General features: G+C 36.1%; 2 protein-coding genes across 3 annotated transcripts; both read left to right on the top strand.

Annotated features, from left to right (window-relative positions):
- The first annotated feature begins 1,414 nt into the window (after positions 1–1,414).
- On the top strand, positions 1,415–25,542 carry Adk3 (Adenosine kinase 3). 2 transcript variants are annotated; one of them, XM_089638873.1, is made up of 5 exons: positions 1,415–1,534; positions 1,637–1,800; positions 3,543–3,689; positions 15,689–16,305; positions 21,406–25,542. In XM_089638873.1, the coding sequence occupies exons 2-5, from the start codon at positions 1,643–1,645 to the stop codon at positions 21,594–21,596; spliced, it is 1,113 nt and encodes a 370-aa protein (XP_089494999.1). In that variant the 5' UTR covers positions 1,415–1,534; positions 1,637–1,642; the 3' UTR covers positions 21,597–25,542. The 2 variants fall into 2 exon arrangements, with proteins under 2 accessions (XP_089494999.1, XP_089495000.1); XM_089638874.1 differs by lacking the exon at positions 3,543–3,689.
- On the top strand, positions 2,527–3,554 carry LOC149418611 (protein spitz-like). The gene has a single exon (XM_089638875.1). The coding sequence runs from the start codon at positions 3,021–3,023 to the stop codon at positions 3,498–3,500; it is 480 nt and encodes a 159-aa protein (XP_089495001.1). The 5' UTR covers positions 2,527–3,020; the 3' UTR covers positions 3,501–3,554.
- Positions 25,543–26,138: the final 596 nt, after the last annotated feature.

Below are 26,138 nucleotides of genomic sequence, written 5' to 3'. Positions count from 1 at the left end.
CCCCACAAACGTTCAAACATGTTGTCAAATATCGTTCAAACTTTCCGTCAATCAGAATTTCTGACAAACACGTCAAACACGTAGTTTGTTTGACAAGCACATCAAACAAGGCCGCAGACGTTCAAATAATTTGACAAACACGTAAATTTGACAAACAAATTTGATCGTTTACAGGCACCTTTACGGTGACGGCATAAATGAACCACTCACGTGACGGATTGCAGAAAGCTAAGATATTTAGGGAGTCGCTATATGCACAGCGACTAGTCGACAGGGGGCGTGGCCAACATATCCGAGCATACCCGAGCTGTTCCGAGTTGCAAAATCAGTGAAACGCGGTGGGCGGTGAAACGAAACGTCAGAAATGGCGTTGTAATAATATAATGTAAACAAACCTTTTTAGAATTACGCTAGGTTTGTGTAACATGGTTTGTGGTACAAAAGAAAGTGCCCCCTTTATAGCGCCTGCTCGCGTCAAGGCAAGAAAAACATCCCAGTTTTCAAGTAGTTTAGCGGCTAAGCTAGGTTTGTGTAACATGGTTTGTGATTCAAAAGAAAGTGTCCCTTTTATACCTATACTTCACTTCGGGTATGATCGGATATGTTGGCTACGCCCCCTGTCGATTAGTCGCTGTGCATATAGCGACTCCCAGATATTTACTGAGATTTATGTATTTTCGATCGATACTCTATGGTATCTACTATTTTACAATCGAATATAATTAACTAATTTGTGTTGTAGAAGTCCTAACAATTTATTGAAATTGATCTGCGACATTCTTGTATATTTCTTGAATTGATTTTTGGGTAATGCCGCCATGTCTTTAAACAAATTGTGGAAATGTCCTGTTTTCTTCATTTTATGATTAATTGGACGCAACTCCTACGTCGTTTTTACCTTATTTTTTCGTCAACTGTGGGTCAACTATTGAGGTGTGTGCTAGCCCCAGAATTGACAAAAACATTCCAAACGCAACAATGTCTGATGAATTCATCGTTTCAATATTTATTTATATAAAACAATATGACTTAAGATGTAGGAAGACTTTACCCTCGGTTGACAGTTGACATTAGATAAGTGACAGCCATGTGACAGCGGCATAGTCACTTCTATAGGCGTATTCTATTCTATTCCTATTCCAATTATAAACGAAGATCTAAAATATTACGAATTACGGCACTGGCCTATTCTTACCGCTTATTCCTATTATAAACGCGCCTTATCTAATAACCTTTTTTGAGCCAAAGGGTGACTATAAACAAGGTTTAAGCTATTTTTTGAACTCCAACTGGCTTTATTTAAAAAATCGAGCTGGCAACACTGTCAATCAGTACTTTGTCATTCTAATTGGACCCTAATAACGAATGGTGGAAAACTTGAATTTTCGAATCGCGCATGCGCTTTAAATATTTCAAATTACTGACGTTTGAATGTCATTGAGCTCATTATTTATATTTTTAAATGTAATTAATTTTACGTTCTTTCTCGTGGATTTTAAATGAAATTGTTGGTTTTTCCAAAATCTTCAGAAAGGTAACAATGAATTAACTGGTAGATGGTAATTTAAGACACTTCCCTTGATATTAGTATTTTTTAAATTGAACTGTTAAAAATCGTAACTCAAATTGCTTTCAGCTGAAAATGCCTCTCCTTGTATTGGCATTCGGTAATCCGTTAATGGACATTTCTATTACCTTAAAAAATTCCAGTATATTGACAAAATATGGGCTTTTAGATGACGATCAAAGGGAGCTCGATTCTGAGGTTATAGACGCAATTTTACAAGATATTCTCCCAAGGTAAGATTTGTCAGTGTTTAAATACCTACTAATACATTGTCCTTCTATTTTGTTCATCAATTTATTGGAAAATCAGCCCCTTAATTTATTATAAATTGACTTAGACCTTCATTAGTAAAACGTAGGTAAATAATATATAACTGCGCGTCTCATTACATGCACAAATTATTATAAGAAACACTTCGTATCAGTTTAATCTCAATGAGGAACAATTATTTCAGTCCACGGTGAAGCAAGATTATTTTATAATTATTATTTAAACCCAAACTAAGAACACATTCTGTAAAGGAAGTTTATGAGGGTCTTAGTTTCGATTTAATTAAAAAAAATATATCTTAACCTAGTTTAGTGTTTTTTTAAAACAACTTGTGCTTATTGGATGAAGCGCGCCTCTATATATTATATTTACCAATTGTGCGAATGTTCCAGGAATCTTTACAGGAGATGAGGTTTTATTTTACGAATTACCCAAATTGAGTGTTTATAAGAATGTGCTTTGCGCGCGCGCGCGTGTGTGTGCGTGCTGAGTGGTGTGCGCGGGGGGCGGGCTCGCTCGTGTGTGTGTGTGTGCACCACTACAGTACTAGTACCTACTCGGGTAGCTACTAGCAAGAGCTAGCAGCGACGGCCGCGGCGGCAGGCGGCAGCAGCTACACCGTTACCATACCTACCTACCTACCTACCCAGTACCTAACCTACCTACTCCACTGCTACACTCTCGTGCCATTGCCATTCATTCTCCGTCTCCGTCGGCAGATGGCGGATGTAGTAAAACGCCCTTCTGCCACCGAGTTCATAGACAACATTCTGTGTACTTCAGCACCATTTTGTGTAATTCTGTCGGGAAAGTGTCTCGTCGTGACTTTGTTCTCGGGAAACTAGTTAAAAAGTGTTTGTGGTGAACTTTTATGAACTTCCAACAGTCAGAAATATAAATACGCGTACTGTCTGTCGAGTGGGATTATTACCAAACCTACGCGAACATGTACTGTACGCAGTCGTTCTGAACGAGCGATCGAAAGTCGGAACGATCGAGATAAACGATGCATTCTGAAGCGTTACGACCGTCTTGTCTCTTGAGATTTCGAGATGATAGTTTTCCATTCGGAAAGTGATCGGATCAACCGCGACACGGATTTCTGTCGACCGTCATCGATGTCAAAATCGGGCGGTCGTCCCTTTCTCAGCGGCAGAGTTTCGAGTTGGAGGCTCGCCTTGTCATGCGATCGCTAGTGGTGCCCATAGTGGCGGGGCTGGCGGCCCTGGCCGTGTTGGTGGGGCCCGCTGGGGCCTGCTCGAGCTCCATCTCCAAGCGGCCTGCCAGGCCCGCGGCCCCCGCCCCCGCTGCGCCCCCGCCGCCCCGGACCAACGTCACCTTCCCCACCTACAAGTGCCCGCAACCCTACTCAGAGTTCTACTGCCTCAACGATGCCAAGTGCTTCACCATCATCATACAGGACAACCCGCTGTACAACTGCGAGTGCAAGGACGGCTTCGTGGGTCAGCGCTGCGAGTACAAGGACCTGGACGGGTCGTACCTGCTGTCGCGCGGCCGTCTCATGCTGGAGACGGCGTCCATCGCGGGCGGGGCAAGTGTGGCCATTCTGCTCGTGCTGCTGCTATGTCTAGCGGCCTGGCTGCGCTCTCGCTCGCGGGGCAAGCGGCCGCCGTGCGAGGAGGCGCTGCGGGCCCCCACCTAGTGCTAGTGCGGGGTGTTGTAGACCTCTGTATGTCTGTTGCAGGGGCGCGGGCGACTGGACAGCGGCGGGCTCGGCGCTGAACAGCACGCGCGTGCTTGCCTGGTGCGGGGGCCGGGTGGCGCTTGCGGGCGCTGTGGGACCCCGCGCCCCCGTGGCTCCTATGCTCCGGGCGGCCCAAGTGACCCCTTGGTAAATATTCCAGTGAGCGTGTGATAAACAAACAAACAAACTATGAAACGTACAGACACTATGGATCCCCATTTTACCAGTTGACAATGTTTTAACGGATTATGTGAGACGTGAGAGGTTGGGGACACGGAGGTGTAGAAGTTGGTCAACTTGCAAGAAGACTCATGTGTTTTCCGATAACAGTATTCTCGTGTTGGATATAATAATATGATTAATCCCAGATGAAGCCCTTTTCTAATAAACTGTTGGATCTGCTCGCTATTCCCATGGCAGTCCCCGTATTGGGAGTGAGAAATTAATGTTAACACTTAGTTTTTGTATTAGTTTCGATACAATAATATATGGTTAATATTAACTGTATGCTCCAAGTATGCCGGACTATGGAAATATTGTGTGAAAGCTTTAAGTAGTCATACCAAATATATTACATTTAAAATTATCTTTTATGCGTTATAACGGCAAGCTTTAAAATGGCTAATTCAATTTCACTCCTAATATTGATATAAGATTTGAATGTAACAAGTATTACACTCATCAGCTTCTAGCCGCTGTGGTAGTTTGCATTTAGATTCTACCAGCCACCTTGTTCAGGGCTCCTTTCAAATGAATTCTACAATTTTAATCAATTATTCTTCATATTCCTAGATGAGTGTAAGTCCATTAAATTATTTAATGAAATTGGTTGCAAGATACCTCTTGTCTTGCTTGCTGTAAATAAACGTTTGCCAGTTTTATGAAATTACCGTTTACCATACTATACGCTATACCTACTAATCTAATATCCTCCATTCATTAGACAGTAGATCGACTTACTGTCCTTATATTGCTAGAATAATATATATATATAAAATGTACACCTTGGTTGACACAATGAGTATTGTTTGTATAAAGATGAAGTATATAATTATTAGTGGTATCAAATGCTATGTGGGCATAAGGCAGCTTGGCTGCCGTCCTTGTATAATAGGTAGGGCCAGAATAGTTTAACAATATAAAGTTATTGTGTAAATATTATCGTATTAGGTATTTATTAGATATTTAACTATATCGTTTATTTATTTATATCGTCGAGTACTTTAGGCACTTTTAACTGACCGAGGCAGTGTTGCTGTTTGCACTGAACCTTGGCTCACATTTCCCAAACAAAATACATTTCCAAGTTTAATGAAATAATTGTAATTGTGAAACTTGTACCCCGTTATCCATCTCAGAAGTGTGGAACTAGCTTCATTTCCCTCCAGCCACAAGTGGCGAGTTGACAGCTATACTATAATTATTAATTTACCCAAGTTTTCATTGTGCAATGTTGTGTGGGGTATTTACTGAATCGGTATTTCTGTAGCTGTAGTTTCTCCATATCTGCGTATTATTTTGTTGGTGTTATGTTATTGAAGTTGTACATTTTCCAAGTGAAGCATTTGTGTTAAAGATGTTGTACAGTTGTCTTGGTTTAAGATTATCTTTAGTGATCTATGTGTTGAAAATGAATTATTTTAATGCACTTCATTCTGTGAAATAAATGTTATCGTTGTGAATATAAAAAAAATTATATATATTTATATTTCTATGCATTGAAATGACATAAAATTATAAATTTATGTTTGTAAATTATTATTTATAAAAAAAACCTAAATGTTTTTGTTTGTAACGGTGATTTTTGTTCCGCAATTTAAAGTTTGGAAGCTCCTCACAACATTGGATTATTTAAAGCTTGGAGAATATTGTAATTTGTCAGCAAACAGTAAACGGTTAATAGTAAGATGACTAGTAAATAGTTGTGTTGGTTGGAGGATAGAGATGCGATGGGGTAGCCGGTAGCCGGCAGGGGAAGGGAGTCCAACGGGAGAACAATGTAACAATGTGAGTGCCTTGCCTGTAACATATTTTATAAACAGTTGGAAGGGCCAGAAGCCAGACATGGGGAGAGATAAAGTGTACAATAAACTAGACTGTTGGATGCATAAACCTTGTTTGATTGTCGTTCCTCTTATTTGCTGTTGTCCAATGAACCATGACCATGACCACGACCACATGACCCTCCCACCTCGCGACTATGCTATTAGTAGAGACTGAACACACACAATACCTCAGCATGTTGAAATGATATTAAAGTTCCTATATGAAAATGAAAGATTGCGCGATTACTTGTTGATCCGATAATGGCTGTTTTCAGCGCATTTGAAATACACAATGATATTGTTTTCTTTTTGTATATTTTTTGTATTTTCGACCTTTAAATAAAAATGTTGCCCAACAAAATATATCACTTTTCAATATTTTCAACCCTATTATTTCATTCAACACAATCAGTGCGCTATGCAGAAGAAAAGGCTGAGGGATGTTGGATCCATACATTTTTATCTTTCCTCCGTACAAATTCATCCAACATATGTTTATATAATACACCACATTATTCTCAGTGTTATACAGAAGAAAAGGAATATAATAAGATGAAGGATCCATACATTTTAATCTTTGCTCCATACAGATCCATCCAACATGACGGTTGGATAAAATAGATTCCTTTTCATAACATAAAGTTGGTATATAATCAATTCATTCCAAATGTAGGATTGTAACATCCGCTAGAGTTGGAATGCAAACAGTATGCAAGCAAATACTTGTTTGCAATAAAAACACAACTCTCTGAGTTACACAAGACTAAGAAACAGTTGAGCAGTGTGTGTCATACACAGTAAATAGCCGGGGGCAGGTAATTGATTCATTAGAGAGATCTCCATACCAACATCATGAGTCATAGGCATTTAGTCTATTTGGGATTTGCCATTCATCGATACACAAACAATTCTAATTCGAATAGCCTTTATACCTAAAAGTAAATATTCCATGATTTAATCTTGATTTCTAACAAGATCAACTCTTGGCATTCAAAAGTACTACATTTAAAGTTTGAATGGCGTTCTGTTCAGCTTAATTCAGCTTTAGTAATTGATTTATTAAATTAAGTGTAATGACTATTTACTACTATTACACTGCAATTAAAGGAATTATTTAAATATATATATGTATATTTGGACTTAATATTTTTACACCTCGCTAAGGTAGGTACTTATTATAAACATTAACAGTCTTAACAATAAAAAAACACGGTGGAAATTCGATTCAATTGATAAGCGACCGTGTATATGAACACCTTAATATTATTGTCAGTTTCAATAATATATAAATACAAATAGTTTGTATAAACTTGAAATAGTTATAATTTCTCATTGAATTTCGGAATTCTTCCGAAGTATTTTAAATGTTCTATATATTTCTTAATTTTGAAGATGTTGTGAAAATAAATACGTTTTAGAAACTAGATAAAATTATCTTTTACATTTTTGTATTTGAAATATATGGACTTTAATATTTAAAAAGTGCAATATTTTCATTTCAAACACGAAAAAATTAAGAAAGGTTATCTTATCACAAACACTTTTAATCAAAACGTCGCAAAATTTCAGAGAAATCAAATAAAAAAAAACAAACAATCTTTTTATTTAATGACTTTGCAACATGTACATGCGCAAATAAACAATTCATCTATTTTAACGCATAACTTGCTAAAAGTTTATTTTCCTAAAACAGTAAAATTAGTGCCATCTGTGAACGCGTAGATTATAAGGAATGTTCTATAAGGCGATGCAATATGAAGTAATAAAAAATCATGTGTTTTTGTTTGAAAATTTATCGATTAGAAATATTTTAGATGTTTTAATTAAATACTGCGAGTAGCACACATCTTGGCCTTTGAAGTATTTTTTGGAAGCCCGGAAAAAATATAGTATCAGGCCTATAAAAACTGCTTTAAAGTTTAAAATATCCTACTTACGAACCTGTTTTCGGTTATGGTTTTATTATATAATGTGTGAAATTAAGTTCGTAAGAAAATTATCGTAAAACATTGAAACATTTGTGCCTGAACGTAACATAAAACACTTTTCTTTCATTGGTCCAAAACAGGCGGGTATTGGAATTTAAACCTTTTCGCCATCTACATAAGGAATGTTATTGTTACGGCCCCGATTACGAATGTTACATATCACCAGTTTAAGGCGATGCACTACGTCGTGTAATATTTTGAATCCTGCCGCTATCAATAACACACCTTACGTAGATGGCGATAAGGCTTAAATTCCCGCTTAACACCGTCCATCTGTTTTGATTTATGCAAGAAAAAAACATGGCCAAAAAGTGCCTTTTATTTTATTTTGTGGATGTTCAGGCACAAATATTAAATGTTTTTCGATCATTTTATAAATAACGTAATTTGCCACATTATACAATAAAACCATTCCCCTAAATGGGTTCGTAAGTAGGAAATTTTGAACTTTAAAGCAGTTTTCATAGACCTTATACATTATTTTTTTCTGTGCTCATAAAAAGATTTACCTAAAAAATACTGGATTATTTCAAAGGCCAAGATGTATTCTACTCGCAGTATTTAATTAAAGCATCTGAAACATTTCTAGGCGACAAAATTTTCAAACCAAAAACACATGATTTTGCATTACTACGTATTGCATCGCCTTAAGTTGTTTATTTACTGTACAAGTACCTACCTTTTGTAAGCTTTACGGAAAATAATTATTAACGAATAGAGCTCGTTATTTTTGACTCGTTACTGTATTTTATATGTGAACTCCCGGAAGATATGCAAAGTTAATGTAAGCGTAATTAATAAGATTAATAAAATAGACCCTTAGATGGTTTTTATATGTAGAGCGGAGAAAGGAGCACCTGGGGAATATAATATGATGCGGTAGCGAATGGTAAAGAAATCAGTGACGCCCGAGGAAGACTTCAGAGGACGACCGAGTGGGTCGGGTCGTGCTCAGAATTACAAAAGATGATGTTTTAAAGTGGTTAGGTGAAGAATGGTAAGGTAACGAAGCGGGTGTCGAGTCGAACACAGTACTCACACGGATGCATTACTTGCATACATGATGTTTATAACTTGTTATTCAACTTCAGAAAAGAAAATTACAGTGCAATTTAAAAACTGTCTTTTTGAACAGTTTGATATAAAGAAAACACTGTAAAAACCAGGTATAAACTCTTAGAATATATTCGAAATACCGGTAGTATCGGACAACCTATGGCAGCGGACAAGCCTTATATCTCTTATTGGAGTTTATGTAGAACAAACAATGCAAGTTCATAATATCGCTGTACAAATTTAGGGCGTGCATTTTTATTTTGGCTCTCGTCTATATTTTTTGTGTGCAGATTTCGGTTTTTGTCTTCGAGATTTCACTTCAACTTTCCTGAGTGGAAGATACTATCAGTATCGCCCTGGTGTAAGACCACCATTCTGATTTGAAACGTTGCTTGTAATCGCTTCGGCCGTGCTTAGTGAAGATCTGAATAGCAAGGTAATCCCCAACCTTCATCTTCCCATCTCCTTCCCCTCCCCACTACCTTCAGCCTCACAACATACCCCAATTAAGGATGCAATAGTACAACTGGCTCCAGACGGTTGAGAGCAGTTGGGACTCTTGTGCAGTATTCACATTTTAATAAAATTATTGTGACTCAAATTTTTATAGAAATATATATTGGTTGTTTACTATCGGACATGGCTGTTTCGGGTATTATCGGCCACATGATTTTTATTTTGTTTTATTTAAATTATTAAACATTTGATAAAGTGTTTATATATTTATATAATATTATGTATATTAACAACATATGAAAACATTGTATAGTATATTTACTGATTTAATTTGAAAAAAAAACATATATATTACTAGCTGTACCCCGCCACGCGATGCTGTGGCACAGTCTATCTGTGCAAATAGAGGCTAAAATAGCGCGTTTTACGTTTACCTCCAACAGATGACGCTTTTTATCAAAAAAACATGTTTTAACCTGTCACAGGTGACATCTATATAATATAGGTATATAAAAACACACGCATATTCGAATGCAACGTTGGCTCAAAATTTCAAAGCAATCAGTGAAGAGCTTTTGGAGATTTAAGATTTTAACAAACGAACATTTATATTTTTAATTATATAGATAGATAGATTATCGGGCGTCCAGAACATTATTTTTACATATTGTGTAAGTGTGTATTAAATATTTTTTCTAAATTTTGCGATAAGTAGATATACACGGTGTCCGGAAACTCGTAGTACAAGCGGGAAACTGGAGAATCTACACCACATGGGGAACCCAAAAAAAACATAAAGTTTTTTGATTTGAGCATTTTCAAAAAAAAAAACCAAAAAAAAATATTTTTCGGCTATTTTAGGGTTAAAGTTTTTTATGGTGTTTAGGGTTGAATAACAGATGTTTTAACCCTGCAGAGCAGAAATATTTTATGATTACACCGGGTTAAATGAAGGGTGATTTCAAAATAATGCTTCAAATCCGAGTTTCTTCATTTTTTTTACTTTCAAATAGTTTTAATTAGTTGGGTACTTTGATCTTCAGTAATAATTTATAAGAATTTGATTAAAAAAAAAAAAAAAAAATCAACTTCAAACTCGATTTACTCGATAACGAAAGCTCAAATAAAAAAAAAAATATACTACAAAATCGACTCCAAATGTGATGTAGATTCACCAGTTTCCCGCTTGTACTACGAGTTTCCGGACACCCTGTATATGCCGAGATTCAAAAAGAAAGCGCGAGCTTTTTGTATATATATTATTTTTTCAATAAATAATTAATAATATATGAAAAGATTAAAAATCAAAAACAGATTCAACATTTTTTATTATTTTTTGTTTACTACAAAATTCTTCAATTATTTTTTTTTTTATTGTACTCGTTTTGATGTTTAAAATAAAACATGGTGTCTTGATAAAGATCTAGAAACCTATTTATTTTGATCATTAGAGACTGTTTCAACATGAAACGAAGAAATTCTAGATTGAAACAGTAGAACTGAATCATTCGATACTACACGTCGCTGTCCGATAGTATACGAAAATTTTCTTATTTTGAAATGCAATCTTTGAAAAGCTTTGACGTACATTTTTACAAAATTTAGCATACCATATAGAATTGACCCTTTCGCTTATAAATAATCATTTATATATAAGTAATAACAGAAAATTAAATCTTTAAAAAAACTTGACGTTCGATATTATTTATCCCCCCTACACTTGTTGCCCCTTTTTCGTTAATTACAATAAGTATGCGTATGCTAGGTAACATGTTGCTTCTCATAGACTTGCCTTCGAAAATGTATACATAATATCCATCAATACAAACAATCCTAAGTATGTGTTGCTCGGGTCAACTCTAATTGTGCGACATATAGTTAGTTAGTTTATTTAGATAGTTGATGAGTTTGTTGGTTTGTAATAATGGCCCAGTGTTCAGGGCCTGGTGGGATTTATTTGACCCCGGAGCCGCGCCCGGCGGAGCGAGACGTCACCTGCCATCTGCCTCTGCTGTTCCATCCATTCTAAACTAAGCCGACCTGCGAACGTCGTCGGGGCGGAACACGGTTGACTTCTGGAACTTGTCAAATTTACTTATTTTCTCTCCAAAACATAGATAATAATAAGTTATAACATAATACAATAACAAACGCACCATTCTAACATCGTTGACACTAACACCTGAGGTGAGTCATTAGGCCGGAAGATGGTTGACTTCTGGAACTTAGAAACGGCAAGACAAGGTAATCTCTCAAGGGCACTGTGTGAATTGTTAGGTTATTATCAGCACTTAGTTGCTTGGCACCTTGACAAGTCGGCGCTCCGTGCTGCCCCTGCAATTGCGCCCTCACAGGACCGGCTCTGCGGCTACCGATATTACGACAATATTGCCGGTCCAAATTATCTCCTTTACGCTCTGTTTTATAAATATGTGCTCCTCTGTTCGCTATCTACCTTCTACCAAAACTATCATCATTTTGAATGCGAATAATATTGATTGATTCACAATTTTGCTTCCAAGTTTATCCAAGTTTGGAGGAGTTATTGGTGATTATTTTTTGTGCTGTGAATGTGTCTTGTACATTACGGCAATCTTGACGTGACTCGGCAATATTGACGATTTACACCTTGTTTGGCAAGACTATTGACGGGCAAGATAATTGTTCGGCAAAAGGCAAAACATAGACAATTTAACTTGAACGATCGTGACCATTTTTTGTAAAACTTCTACGCATTAAAAGATCTAAAAAAATAAATCACGAAAATTGGAAATCTAGATCTGTCACCCCAACATAAATATAATAATAACTAGTAGACCCCTCAATGCTTTGCTATTGCTTATGTCCAACTTCTTCCACCATTCACTACTGTATACCACAATGTTACTATTAATAAACTACTTTACATCGACTATAATTCAACTCCGAACCTCATTCCGGTGTAGAGATATTTTGCTTTAAGTATTCCTCGGGCGTCCTTGACTTCTTCTATAATTGAAACCACTCTATATACACTCCTGACACTAATAAGAACAAACTATAAAATTTTCAACGATATCGATCTACTACTTTTCGAGTTTTGCGAGCGCAAACATACGCAGGGTGAATTTTATATGTAAAGAAGATATACATTTTTGTTTCAAGTTTTTTTTTTTAAATTTATATTTTTGCTAAATTCCATAAAATTAACGTTTACCTAATTCTGTCGTCTAACTATGCTAACATGTTAACTAATAATTAATATGTATCGTTTTTACCATATAGATATTAGACGCTACGGTAAACCGAAATGGCTGAAAGTGAAATATTTTCAAAATATCAGTGTACGAAATACTGTCGTTTTTACCATTCTGATATTTGAAATAACATGGAGAGGTATATAAATTATTTTAATTTTGTAATGTATGTATAATACATATTTTTTAAATTTGGATTTTTATTTATACCTATGGTATTATCTTCTATAATATATAATATAATATATAAATAAAAATGTAAATGTTCGTTAGTTCAAAATTTAAAATCTCCGAAAGTTCTTCACATATATTATATAGATGTCACCTGTGACAGGTAAAAACATGATTTTTTAAACAGTGCCATCTGTTGGACAAACATGTTTTTTTTAACAATCCGTTAGACGTAAAATCAACACGCGCTATTGTTTCTCTATCAATCAGCACAGTCAAACTTAGCCACTGCAACATCCAATAATTTGGTCGTTAGTTTGAAGGGACGTTAACAACGGAAAAAGCTCTGCACGTAATTCTTTCTCGTAAAACTTTGGATCCTTTTTGCCGTTTTGCGCAATAGGTAGATACACGGTACATACTATTACATCCGAATGACACGTCCTGCTTAGTGTAATGGTCTAAGCATTTGAATTTTAGCCAGGTCATGACAAAATCCACAACTTTCTTTCTGTAAATTTTTAAACAACGATAAAAGCCTTTCTTCCTAAATATTATTTGTTTAATATTTCACGAAGCAAGTTTTCAGAAAATTTTCTCAACCACAGATGAGTTCGTTTTTCTCCAAGCTTCCAATTTTGTATAGGAATTGAAATGATGAATCTTCGTCAGGCAAAAGTCCACTGTGTGTTGGCGGTGGTTGGAAAAGCTGAAGCTATCAAATAATGATGATTGCGGTCGCTTTAGTGGCGATAGTCATTCTCCAAATCACTGCTCACTGCTCACTGCTCACTCCTCATTGCTCACTGCTCACTGCTCACTGCTCACTGCTCACTGCTCACTGCTCAATGCTCACTGCTCACTGCTCACTGCTCAGTGCTCAGTGCTCACTGCTCACTGCTCACTGCTCACTGCTCACTGCTCACTGCTCACTTCCCACTGCTCACTGCTCACTGCTCACTGACGGAACACTTTCAACTTTACGAGAGTCGATAAGCCAATTGGTTGGCGTTTATTTTTAATAATAATAATTTATATTTTTTTCGATTCAGAAAGTATTTCTAAAGTTTCAGTATTTTTAAAACCTATCGTATTTTCAAAGCCGCAGAAATTTATCGAAAATATTTTTTACGGTTCCATGACAACTCAGGATAGTGATAAATCCACACAAAACAACACACTTTTGAAAAGTGACATAAAGTCATTAAAATTTTTTAGAAGTTATAAAACTAGCTTATACCTAAACCTAACCTAACGTAACCCATTTAATTATTTTTCATCACTTTTAATGACTTTATATCACTTTTCAAACGTGTGTTGATTTGTCACTTGTGAGTTGTCTGGTTACCGGTAATAGGTACCCATATTTTTACTTTTTTTTGTGTATTCCAAATATTTATTTATTATTTAAAATATTAACACATCTTTAAGAACATAGTAAAATAATACATTGAATAGTATAGTCCCAGCGAGAGATCGTACGTGACTTCTTCGTACTAAAATCTTCTGTACGTTTCGTTTTCAAACAATATGTGTGAGAAGGAAGATAACGAACGCCGATGACGTCCGTACGAGCTCTCTCTGGGACTGGTTTAGTTATTAGAAGGTTATTAGTTTAATGAGAATACTGTTATCGTGTTTGGGTTACTCCATAGACATATGAATATTAGTAGACCTGCCCTAAGTGATTAAAAGCGTATTATCCCCACTCCCCATACCGGTTCCATTGGAGCCGGCTGGGCTCGCGTATGGCCTCAAGTGAAATTTGAAAACGTGACGTCATCATTCTTGTGCGAACTACGGTCGAGGCATCATCGGTTCATTTTACGAAATAACACGGCAAAATGTTGACTTGTGATATGAAAACTTGTAAAAATAGATGTGAAAAAGAGAATAAACCCAATTGTCGTATTACATTCCATATGTAAGCATTATTTTACTTTATTTTAAGCTTATTCACACCGTATTATATGGATCAGTTTTAGAAACATATACTATCACATCACAATGTAGCGATTCTCAAGTGTGCTCATCGTTGTTTACTGGGGTAAGTAAATTATGAAACATTTGTAAAAGTGTCTTAACTAAATACTCTGAAACTAACTACGACTCTGCAAACAGAAGAAATTTACTTTGCCGAATTTGGACTTCGCAAATTTGTTCATAACGTGGCGAGTAATTTGCGCTCCCATGTAAAAATGTCTATTCATTCAAAAGCAGATTTTACTTTTAAGAACTAAATGGTGATATTATAATGCGAGATGCCTATTTACTGTCAGATTGATTTATTGACGAATCACAGTCAGCTTAACCCCCTTCGTTCTTCAACAGTTGATTTTACCCCTCGCCATTATCTTCTCGTCTATTAATTCCTATGTCTGTGGGTTACTCCGTGTCTCAAATGTCTCACATTCGTGTAAAGCAAATAATTTTGAGTACACCATCTTCACCTGCGTGTGATTTTATGTTATGAGTTTAACTATTTTAAATGTAATATCATTGTCAACTGGCGTAATTGGCTGTTCATACAATTTTGAATAAATAAATTTAATGTGCGTTTTCTTAATACGTAATTTTGTAGTTACTTAGGACGGGTTCCTTCACAGAATTTGAACAATTCATCAAATTTCAAAGTTAAAATTCAAGTTCTGTGAATGTCCTTTCAAGTTCTGTTACTATCCAAGTACTCACCGAGAAACAACAAGAACATGATAACATAATAACAGAACTTGAATTTTAAGTTGTGAAAAAATCCATCCTTATTTTATTTTAATAGTACCTGTTATTTAAATAATTCAGATACAATAAATCTTGTTATTAGTAGTTTCCTGCAAATACGATTCCCTAAGATTTTTTGACAATTAATAGTTCCCTTTGTCACAGGTTCAAAATTTGTGTCACTTGGGGGCATGCTAAATCTAAACGGTTAACAAACAAATAAATTGTTATTTTTAATCTATTTGATGTATAATTAATAATTTATAAAAAAATCGTTTTCAATACGTTTCTTCATCCAATCAAACATGTTTTTTATTTTGTTTTCTGGGTCACATATCACTTGAAAGGTTCGGAGCCTGTGCCTTTTTTGGATGACCTGTGTTCTTAAAAGCTTTAGTTTTAAATTGAAGTAATTTCCTGACCCTTCGTTAACCAACACGACTGACCATTTGTTCCGTGCACCATTGGGGGTGCAGTTTGCAGGAAATAAAATTGCACAAGACTGGTCGTTGTGTCTGCTTGGTGCAAGGGACCAAACGCTCCCTCGTGGCCAACATCGGAGCCTCTTCTCACTTCTCCCTGAATTTTGTTCAGTCATCAGCCGAGCTTCAAACCCTCTACACCGAAGCCAGCATCGTCTATATAGAAGGATTCTTTATCACCAACCGACTACCAATCTGTCAACACCTGGTGGAGCGACTCCAAAACGAACTAGACAAACTTCTGGCTTTTAACTTGAGTGCTGTGTACATGTGCGAGAATCACACAGATGATATTGGATACATGGCAGAAAACGCAGATATTGTATTCGCTAATTCCAGAGAGTATGAAGCTCTTGGCAGGTTAAGATATGGAGTGGAAACTGCGGAGGAATGCGCCATGAAGCTGTTTGAGCTCGCAAGGGTCAAGTTTATAGAGGATGCTCCAACTGAGGAGACTATCATTTATAGGAGAGGGTTGAAGAGGTTCGGGAAGTTGCTGGTTGTGACCAAGGATTCTGACCACGTGATGCTCATCTGGGGGAAGACTAAATGCAATATGGATATTGTGGCCGTCCCTTTCCTTAATGCAGAAGACATTGTTGATACCACAGGTTAGTATTCAAACCATTCCTGACAATTTGGTTGACCTTTGAAATTTTTAACTAATCAACCGTACCTAATCATGATGCTCAGCTAATATTATAACACTAACATATTTTACGAACGTGTTTGAATGTTTTGGATTAATTTTCAAAATATTCGAATAATAAAAACAGATTAATATTTAACTAGCAGTTAAAAACCCGCTCCGCGGGTTTTTGCTGCTAGGCCCTGCGGGCGGCACTTCTGGCACGGCACTGATATTAACTGTTATGATACCTAATATAATTTGCTCATAGGAGACTTGCAGTGCTTAAATATGTGTTACAACCGTCAATGTCTATAAGTTGAATCAATATCGTATAGTTTGTCACAACAATTAAAGATAGTTATAACAAAGTTGACTGAAATAATAGATTATTACATATTGATTAATTGTACCCGTGTTTATGGATAAAAGGAGGGTAATTGTGCAATGAGATTAACAGTCGGTTTAATTAAAAGGTGTAAATTTTACTCCAACTGGTGGTAATTCTTTATCTAAAACTGTTACTGTATCTAATAAAGTTTAAAGTTAGAATATATATACACCTTCATCAGGAGAGTAAAAATCTATATATAAAGGTAGATTATTACAATATAGCGCCCCTGAGGTGATATCTCACAAAAGCGGCGCTATGCAAATTGTCCAATTAATAAATAAATATAATGTTTACATTTTATTATGTACGTATGCATTGATATACAATGGAAATAGATAAAATAATCTTATCCTATTAAACTTTATTTTATTAAAAAACAAATAACTTTTTTAACATCACTTTATTATATACAAACAATACATGTTTCATGAACGAAGTATACACCGAAGTCAAAAATTAAATATAGATTACAATTGGAAAAAAGAAGTGGAAGGAGGGGGGAGGGGTAAGAGTAGGCTGGGTTTATAAGAATTAGGAATTACAATATGAAAGACCAGTTAAGCGGGAAAATATTTAAAAGAGAGTTTATAAAAAAAAATCTTGTTAATTATATCTACTTTTATAAACATGTTCTCTTATTTCTAAAATTTCGAAATTATTTATTTGTGATGCTTTATATCCTGTGTGAAGTATTTTAAGACCTGAACAAAAAAATTGCATAAAACCATAAAACAATATATTCATAAGACAAATAACATTTAATAACGGTTATTCTAATAAATTGAAAGTTGAAATACTAAATAAAAAAATTAAACATATTCTCTTCAAACGGTATTTTTACCCTATTTCTTAAGATATAAATAAACAATCAGGATTAAAGCATCGCAAATAAATAATTTTTAAATTTTAGAAATTATAAAACATGTCAATATAAAATCAGATATAATTAACAAGCAAAAAAAATTATAAATAATAATGAAAAATGCCATTGCAAAGTTTAAATAAACTTCCAGAAGAAATCTTCTTATGAAACGCTTAATGGTCGAGTAATTTTGCATATTTAAATATTCGCGCCAATTATTTGGTTAGTTTTTACACCGCCAGAGGTGCGCTCTGTATCGGCCAGCTATTGCCGGCCATATTGAATGAACGCGTGCTTTTTTCGGCAAACGTCAAACGTAATCACGTAATTGTGGATAATTTTCACTCTAATTTAATTAATCCAATGGATTATAAACTTTCTAAAACATATTTTCTTCGATATTATCCAAAAATTATATGAGGAGAAACGATATTTTGAAGAAATATCGTATTAAATGTGGCGATTCTTTTTCAGTATGAAATCGTGTCTTAATTTTTAATGTCTTATTTTTTTGTATCCAGTCGCCTGCAAACCGAAATGAACCTTACGGTTGCTTAAAATTGAGGGGCAGATTGGTATTTTTTGCCTGCAGATCCCCAATGCAGAATTTATCCGAATCACATAATATGAATTTGACCAATCAGAGGGCCTACATCGTCCAGACGCTGGGACAATAATACTATCAGATACGCTCCGGCTTGGCTCTAACGAAAGAAATAGACAACTATGCGACGTCATCTGAAGCAAAACTGCATGGCAACACAGAGGGCCGGCCATGTGTAGAAGGAATTGGTCATTCTGCTCCGGGCGCTGCCTTGCAAGGCGCTGATAATACCTTACACCATTACCCTACGGCGCCCTTGAGGCATTTACCTCAGGACCGACCCTAACATTTCAAATTGGAAAATTTTTCGAGTACAATAAGTTATTTATGATTCTGAAAAGGGCTTAAAATTTTCTGGCATTATTATGTCACTGGAGGTTCTCTAAAAACATAGATTTATTTGGTTTAGAATTTCTCATTAACCAATCAAGAAATGCTCCTTTCCCGCGCCAATAATGTTGCAACAATAGGCATCCAAATTGATGGACTTGACTAACATAAAATCTGGGTATCTTTTCGACATTTCGTAAACCACGTGGCCATATTTTCGGCACCAGTAGGATTCGATAATGCTTTGAATAAACTACGAAATCAGTCCTACATTGACCGCCGAAGAGCGCACATTGAAATATCCAGATCATGCGCATAAAAGCATAGTTCGCTAAAGTAAGGCAAAGGTTTGCAACGCAGTATTGAGGGACTATCTACGTAGGATCTGAATGTTCGTTTTTAAACGAACTGCCTGGCGTAGCGACGCTAAAAATGAGTGTGGTGGGTAAATTATAACACATTTGTAAAAGTGTCTAACAAAATAATGCAACAAAATATTCAATTCTGGAACCAAGCCGGAACTTCTGTGTACCCGATTTGAGATTTGTAATTAAGTTTTTTACGTAGCCAGCAATTTGCGCGCCATTGTAAAAGGACTAGTAATTCTTAAACACATTTTATTTTCGACGACCGAAGAGTGATATTCACAGACATAGGAATTAATAGACGAGAAGATAATGGCGAGGGGTAAAATCAACTGTTGAAGAACGAAGGGAGTGAAGCTGACTGTGATTCGTCAATAAATCAATCTGACAGTAAATAGGCATCTCGCATTATAATATCACCATTTACTTCTTAAAAGTAAAATCTGCTTTTGAATGAATAGACATTTTTACATGGGAGCGCAAATTACTCGCCACGTTATGAACAAATTTGCGAAGTTCAAATTCGGCAAAAAAATTCGGTAATATTTTCAGAGTCGAATATTTCGTTTAAGTATTTAGTTAAGACACTTTTATAAATGTTCATAATTTACTTCCCAGCAACCAACCAGCTTTGTGTTTCGCGTCCAGACGTTTCTCGATGTGATAGTAACAACTGATTCATATTATACGATGTGAATATGCTTAAAATAAAGTAAAATAATGCTTATATATGGAATGTAATACGACAATTGGGTTTATTCTCTTTTTCACATCTATTTTTATAAGTTTTCATAGTACAAGTCAACATTTTGCCGTGTTATTTCGTAAAATGAACCGATGATGCCTCGACCATAGTTCGCACAAGAATGATGACGTCACGTTTTCAAATTTCACTTGAGGCCATACGCGAGCACAGCCGGCTCCAATGGAACCGGTATGGGGAGTGGGGATAATACGCTTTTAATCACTTAGGGCAGGTCTACTAATATTCATATGTCTATGGTGATATTACAATGCGAGTTTCCTGTCAGAGTCCCTATTGTCAGATTAATTTACTGACAAATCCTTGACCTCCCGCGCTCCTCGCAACTTGGTTTGTTCCCCTTTTCCCGATTGGCTGGTCTATCAATTTGAATATCTATGGTCGCAACGATGAAATGTAGCAATAGCAATAGAGTGAGATTGCAATGAGCCTGCTCGATATGTTAACTCGGTACTTACTGCGCCACTGTTGGATGGCGTGTACCGCGTATTGCCAAACAAATCTGTTGGGGGTTTTTTGGTACCGCATTATGCCAAACAGTCGATTTTAATGTTCACTGCGTTATGAAATCCGGCGAAAGTGACGATTGCCTTCTCACGTTACGTACGCTGTTCGATCAGAAAGACATCGCCTTGTGTTCTACGGGTACATGACTTGTTATGTGGACACAAAATACAATCGAAAACCTAACCTAACCCAACAGAGAGAGCGTATGTGGGATCGGCCAAAAGGGAATAAATAAAGAAATTTAACGCTGGTGGGTTAGGTTAGAAAGAGAAATGCGATATGCAAAATGCAATCCAGCGCTGCAGTGTAGTAGGCACGGTTCCATGATAACTCATCAAAATGACAATTCAGCACACCTATAAAAAGTGTTATAAAGTTATGAAAAGTGATGAAACAAAAACTAGGTTGAATGGGTTACATATGTAACTATTTACACACCCATAAAAAGTGTTATAAAGTTATGAAAAAATTATGGGTTACATATGTAACTATTTAACCTACTTTTTGTTTCATCACTTTTAATGACTTTATAACACTTTTTATAGGTGTGTTGAATTGTCATTTTGATGAGTTATCCGGTCACCAGTAGGCACATTTCAGTAGGGTACTTACTCCTTCCTGTGTTATTATTGCAAGTAACATCATAGTTAAAAAAACCGGTACTGGCCACTGGGCTGAGTTGGTATCGCGTCTGGATCCCACCCAGGCGCAGCGTCTTCAATTCCTTGGCTGGCTAAGTCTTTCATCACGACCAAAGATATTAGAAGAACGAGATGTGCTATGCGCAGTTCGTACTGAGTGGAATTGTTTTGCCGAGTGTCGCCGGTTTTGTTCACCAATACTACTGCACACCTTCGCTTGCGCTAAGGTATCCGCACTAATACATAGAACAGATTTCTGTGCGTACACGTCCCGATACCGTTCAAAGTACCCTAATTAGGTAGTACTCCGGCTACGGTCCGGCGGCCAACATAGCATATCTCGTTCTTCTAATATCTTTGATCACGACGCAAGCAACATTTTCCGCTTACTGTGATGGTAGTAGGAATTTTTCAAATTGACGAAATTATTCGAATATTTATTATGTCTCATAATAATTAAGATAATGTATAGTCATGAAAAGTGATGAAAAATTCAATAAAATAAACTAAGTTAGGTTAGGTTTTTTTTTTCATCACCCTTCATGATTTTATGTAACTTGTTAAAATTGTTCTGTTTTGTCACTGTTCTGTAAATATGATATAATTTATTCCCTCAGGTGCCGGTGACGCGTTCGTTGGGGGCTTCCTCCACGCCTTCCTGAAGGGGCGCAGCCCCTCCACGGCCGCCCGATTCGCCTGCAGGACTGCCGCGGCGGTCATAGGGCGCCTGGGGGCCGAGCCCCCCAACAAACCCCCGCCATCCCTGGATGACTTTCAGGACGAAGTTAGTGGGGAATTGACGGGGTGAATCGGACGAAGGCTTCCGGGATAAAACAGAACAGTGACCAGACAGAATATTGAAGAAAACCTATTATATATTATATGTTCTGTTTTATCTTTCTTTGTCTCCGTTCCGTTTTATTCGGTTAGCGTATTGAAGAGGGAAGCTGGTTGAAGGGCGAAAAGCAAAAGGAAACCAACTAGAAAAAAAATCATTGAAGACTGAGGACGTAATACTTATTAAATTTATGTAATAGTTAATAATAAAAGATGAAAAGCATATCGCTGATAGCTCACTTGTAAGCTCACATTCTTCCTCATGTAAGTTTTGTATTATACACGGTGTCCGGAAACTGAAGTACAAGCGGGAAACTGGGGAATCTACATCACATAGATAGAAAACACAAAATATATATTTTTTCAATCTGAGCATTCCGATTTTTTTACTCCTTTTTTTCTGCAACTTGAAAGGGGTGAAACCTTTTGTACCGAGTCGCTGCGACGCATTTTAAAATCATCATCAATCATTGAATTCAATTTGGAAGGCGGGTATGGGTACCGCCGCCCCGGGAACCATTTATTGGATAACCAACACCTCTGCCATAGGTCAACCCAAGTGGCTTGCTACGCTTAGTATCTTAGCAGTACTGTCCGAATTCATCGGGCGAGGTGTTTTAACATCTTAGCGGTGGATGCGCCTGCCCACCAGTTGCGTGGCGGGTCGGATCGGGAGAAGCTGGTTTGAGGAGACCATTCGACCTTTGCAGCTGGTCTCTCTCGACACATCGTCTTGCACCGCAGCGGGAGGGCTGGATTCATACGCCCGTCACTCCTGGACACACTGACCTCTAGAATCCTACCCACCCCTCATACACCTTTTTCTTTCCCAGAATTTCCTCTCCTTCCTTTCCTTAAAAAGACTCTCCATACAGCATCAACAAAGATGACATAGGCCCTGAGGGAAATTATTTTCTTCAGGGCCTCCTGTGTAGGGAATGTAACAAAAAAACCCTAGCGACCAATTTTTTTCAAATTTCAACTAAAACATATTATTATATTTACTCGAAAATAAAAACTCAAATCCAAAAAGGTTTACTACAAATCGACTCCGAAAGTGATGTAGATTCACCAGTTTCCCGCTTGTACTATTAGTTTATGAACACCGTGTATAACAGAATTGGAGGTTACAACAGAGCTTTCAGCGACAGAACTAACGCCGAAGAGATTATTCGATAGAAGTGTATTATAGGCGTATCTAAGAATTAAAAATATTGTCCCTGAATATTGAGGGAACATGGGCGCTTCTGTGTGACCTATGTAAGATAATTTTCCTTATTTCTTCTAGTGAAATCGGTCATTCATTTACAAATTGAATATAATTAATTGAAGATATAATAAATTTCATTGACCTATTTGGGGTCTAGAAATAGAAAGGTCTTGTGTTTGAGTTTTTCTTCAAATCACTATCGATGACACTTCTATATATAGATGTTCAGTGGTCTTCAGTGGTTCAGTGGGGTTTCCTTTGGAGTACCGCGAACCACTTTTTAGATCAACAAACATTCTAAATGTTTGTGTTTTATTTGTTGATTGGTTTTGTTAATCCGTCATAAACGTAAGACTTGTAAGGACCGATGGTTGAATGAGGTTGTCTCGTATTTTTTTTTATGAAAATATATTCTATTATTTAAAGAGTTAATAACGAGAAATTAGTTTTTCGAAATTCAAAAAATTAGGAAATTATGAGCTTTCGAAGTGAACATTGTTAAAACGTATGTAATTTATGTCTCGTGTTTGCCACTGATCTATATTATTTAGATTAGACATGAAGCGAAAAAAATAGGTTGAAATTTTTTACCTCCAACGCTCCCAACGTTTTGACAAGATATTTGCACGGGGTAGTGCCTTCTAATACAGGGTTTTCCAATAAGAGGTGTTATTTTGAATAGCCCGCTATTTCAATAGATGTTACTTTTGAAGCTGTCATTTTTTGACATTTGACAAGTAGAAACTACGCCATTAATAAAAATGGAACGATACACGCTTCAACAACGCATTGAAATTATTAAAATTCACTTGAGTAAATCAAATGCAAATCATCTTGAGTGATGAGACCCATTTCCACCTCGGTGGCTTCGTCAACAAGCAAAATTGTCGCATCTGGGGCTCGGAAAACCTAAGAGTTATTTTTGAAAAGCCTCTCTATCCTCAACGTGTGACTGTTTGGTTGCGGTTTATGGTCCGGCGGAGTTATCGAACTTTAATTTTTCGAAAATGAGGATGGAGCAAAAGTTACGGTGAATGGATTGCGCTATCGAGAGATGATTAATGATTTTTAATGGCCGGAATTGGATGGTATTGATCTGGACAACGTTTACTTTCAACAAGACGGCGCTACGTGTCACACAAGCAACGAAACCATTGATCTTTTACGATTGAATATCAAAATAACACCTCTTATTGGAAAACCCTGTATATAGCTCTATGGATGTCACACGCTTTTCAGCCGGCCGCAAATATCAACGTTTCGACGGCTTATAATATCTTCGATACAATGAATTAGTGATAACTCGGTTTTCAGCATTCTCTAATTCACATGAAATTTTGTTATAGGAGACAACCTCATTGTTGTCACGGCAATTCTCATTGTCTGGAATAAAACACCGGGAATTTATTTTACTCCCAATGTGAACAAGGCATAAGCGATAAAAAAGGGAGTAGGGATAAATTATTGAAGAAGTTGAATAATAAATTATTATTGATGTTATTCATTGAAAGTAATCTGCAACGAAAATTGTGATTTTTTACTGATAATAAAAAATAAATAAATTAAGAAATATTTTTTTAAATAATTGTTGTATATAATTTCGGCCTAGGTGTCTGACTTACCAACATAATATATTGTGGATTTATAGTAATGAATTATCGAAGAAAGTAAACACTTTGTGGTTTGACATTAAACAAATGAAAAAAGTTCAGACTGTTAATTCTAACTAATAAAATGTTAAAATAATTTTAAAATTTGAAATTTCTAATGCTTCTTAATTATTAAGACGTATTCCTATTTAATTATTATTATGACTCCTGTATTTTTATTAAGCTCTAAAACGATTTTAAAGTTCTTCCCTTTCTTCCTATGTAACCCCCACTTTTCCCCTATCCAGAGGTAGGGTAGTAACCTACCCCTCTACAGCCAGTCTCTGATTTCTTATATTTTCTCTTTCTCTTTTGTTTACCTTATAATCTTCCTCTGTACTGCAATTTGCTGTAATTTAGTTTATTGTCCTAATGAAGGTTGGGATCAATCGGTCGACGTGTAATACTCAAAGATAATAAAGTGATTTTAAACAAAGAACTTTTTTCATTTGTTATATTTTATTATTGCTTTAGAATTCTCTTTTTTAACTAACTCAAGAAAACCATTCGCCCCTGGATGGCATATTATGCTTTCTTTGCAGGCAAATTTGATAAGAAACTTATACATTAGATGGGAATGAAGTGTCATTACTTACTTATATTATGTACTTACTATACGGATTTTTAATATTTTGTCATATGGCGGAGCCAACGATCCAAACAGCCCCGCGGGCCCCCGAAGGTCGCTTGGCGTGGCTCGGCAGCCTCCGCCTTATATTCCTAAATCCACCGAGCCGATCCAAAAAGCAGTGGCTCGGCTCGGCCATATGTGGCAATCCCAGATCCAATGGCTCACTGATTCAGTCGTGTGTGTGCAATCATCGAGCCAAAATCCGCTCAATATGAATTCAGACATCGTGCTGGATAGTATGGCTCGCGGAAGAAAGATTCCTCCGTCTTATGGCCCCTTCAAGCAGACGTGATTTTGTTCTGGATGTTATAGAAAAATATATTACTTATTTTATGTATCTATATTATTTCTTACTACTTAATTTTAACTAAACCTTTGTTAAATATTGTTAAAAAAATTATTTCATACGTAGGTAGGTACCAATATTATTGTTGAGGCGATGCCATACATAGTAATGCAAAATCATGTGTTTTCAGATGATTTAATTAAATACTGCGAGTAGAACACATCTTGGCCTTTGAAATAATCGAGTATTTTTTAGATAAGTCTTTTTATGAGCCCAGAAAAAAATAATGTATAAGGCCTATGAAAACTGCTTTAAAGTTCAAAATCTCCTACTTACGAACCCATTTTCGGTTATGATTTTATTGTATAGTGTGGAAAATTAAGTTATTTATAAAATGATCGAAAAAAATTAAATATTTATGCCTGAACATCCACAAAATAAAATAAAAGGCACTTTTTGCCCATGTTTTTTTCTTTCATAAATCAAAACAGGCGGATGGTGTTAAGCGGGAATTTAAACCTTATCGCCATCTACGTAAGGGTTATTATTGATAGCGGCTCAATTTAAAATATTACACGACGTAGTGCATGGCCTTAATATTCAATTTTAAATAAACCTTTGTTAAATATTTGTAAAGAATACTATCATATTTAACTGTATTATTTTTAAATAAACTATATTTGTGAAAAAAATAACCTATTTTATTTTATACTAACCCATGACTAACCCTTATAAAT

Source organism: Hesperophylax consimilis, chromosome 13, assembly GCF_061612785.1.
Source record: "Hesperophylax consimilis isolate HC1 chromosome 13, BYU_Hcon_1.0, whole genome shotgun sequence".
Classification (NCBI taxonomy): domain Eukaryota; kingdom Metazoa; phylum Arthropoda; class Insecta; order Trichoptera; family Limnephilidae; genus Hesperophylax; species Hesperophylax consimilis.
This window is presented reverse-complemented; position numbering and strand designations above follow the sequence as displayed.

Bases quoted from the DNA above. Each gene is read 5' to 3' on its own strand.
- LOC149418611 (XM_089638875.1), top strand. From the start codon at position 3,021: ATGCGATCGCTAGTGGTGCCCATAGTGGCGGGGCTGGCGGCCCTGGCC.
- Adk3 (XM_089638873.1), top strand. From the start codon at position 1,643: ATGCCTCTCCTTGTATTGGCATTCGGTAATCCGTTAATGGACATTTCT. The intron at 1,801-3,542 runs GTAAGATTTGTC...TGTCTGTTGCAG, and splicing joins TTACAAGATATTCTCCCAAG to GGGCGCGGGCGACTGGACAG. The intron at 3,690-15,688 runs GTAAATATTCCA...TTGGGGGTGCAG, and splicing joins GCGGCCCAAGTGACCCCTTG to TTTGCAGGAAATAAAATTGC.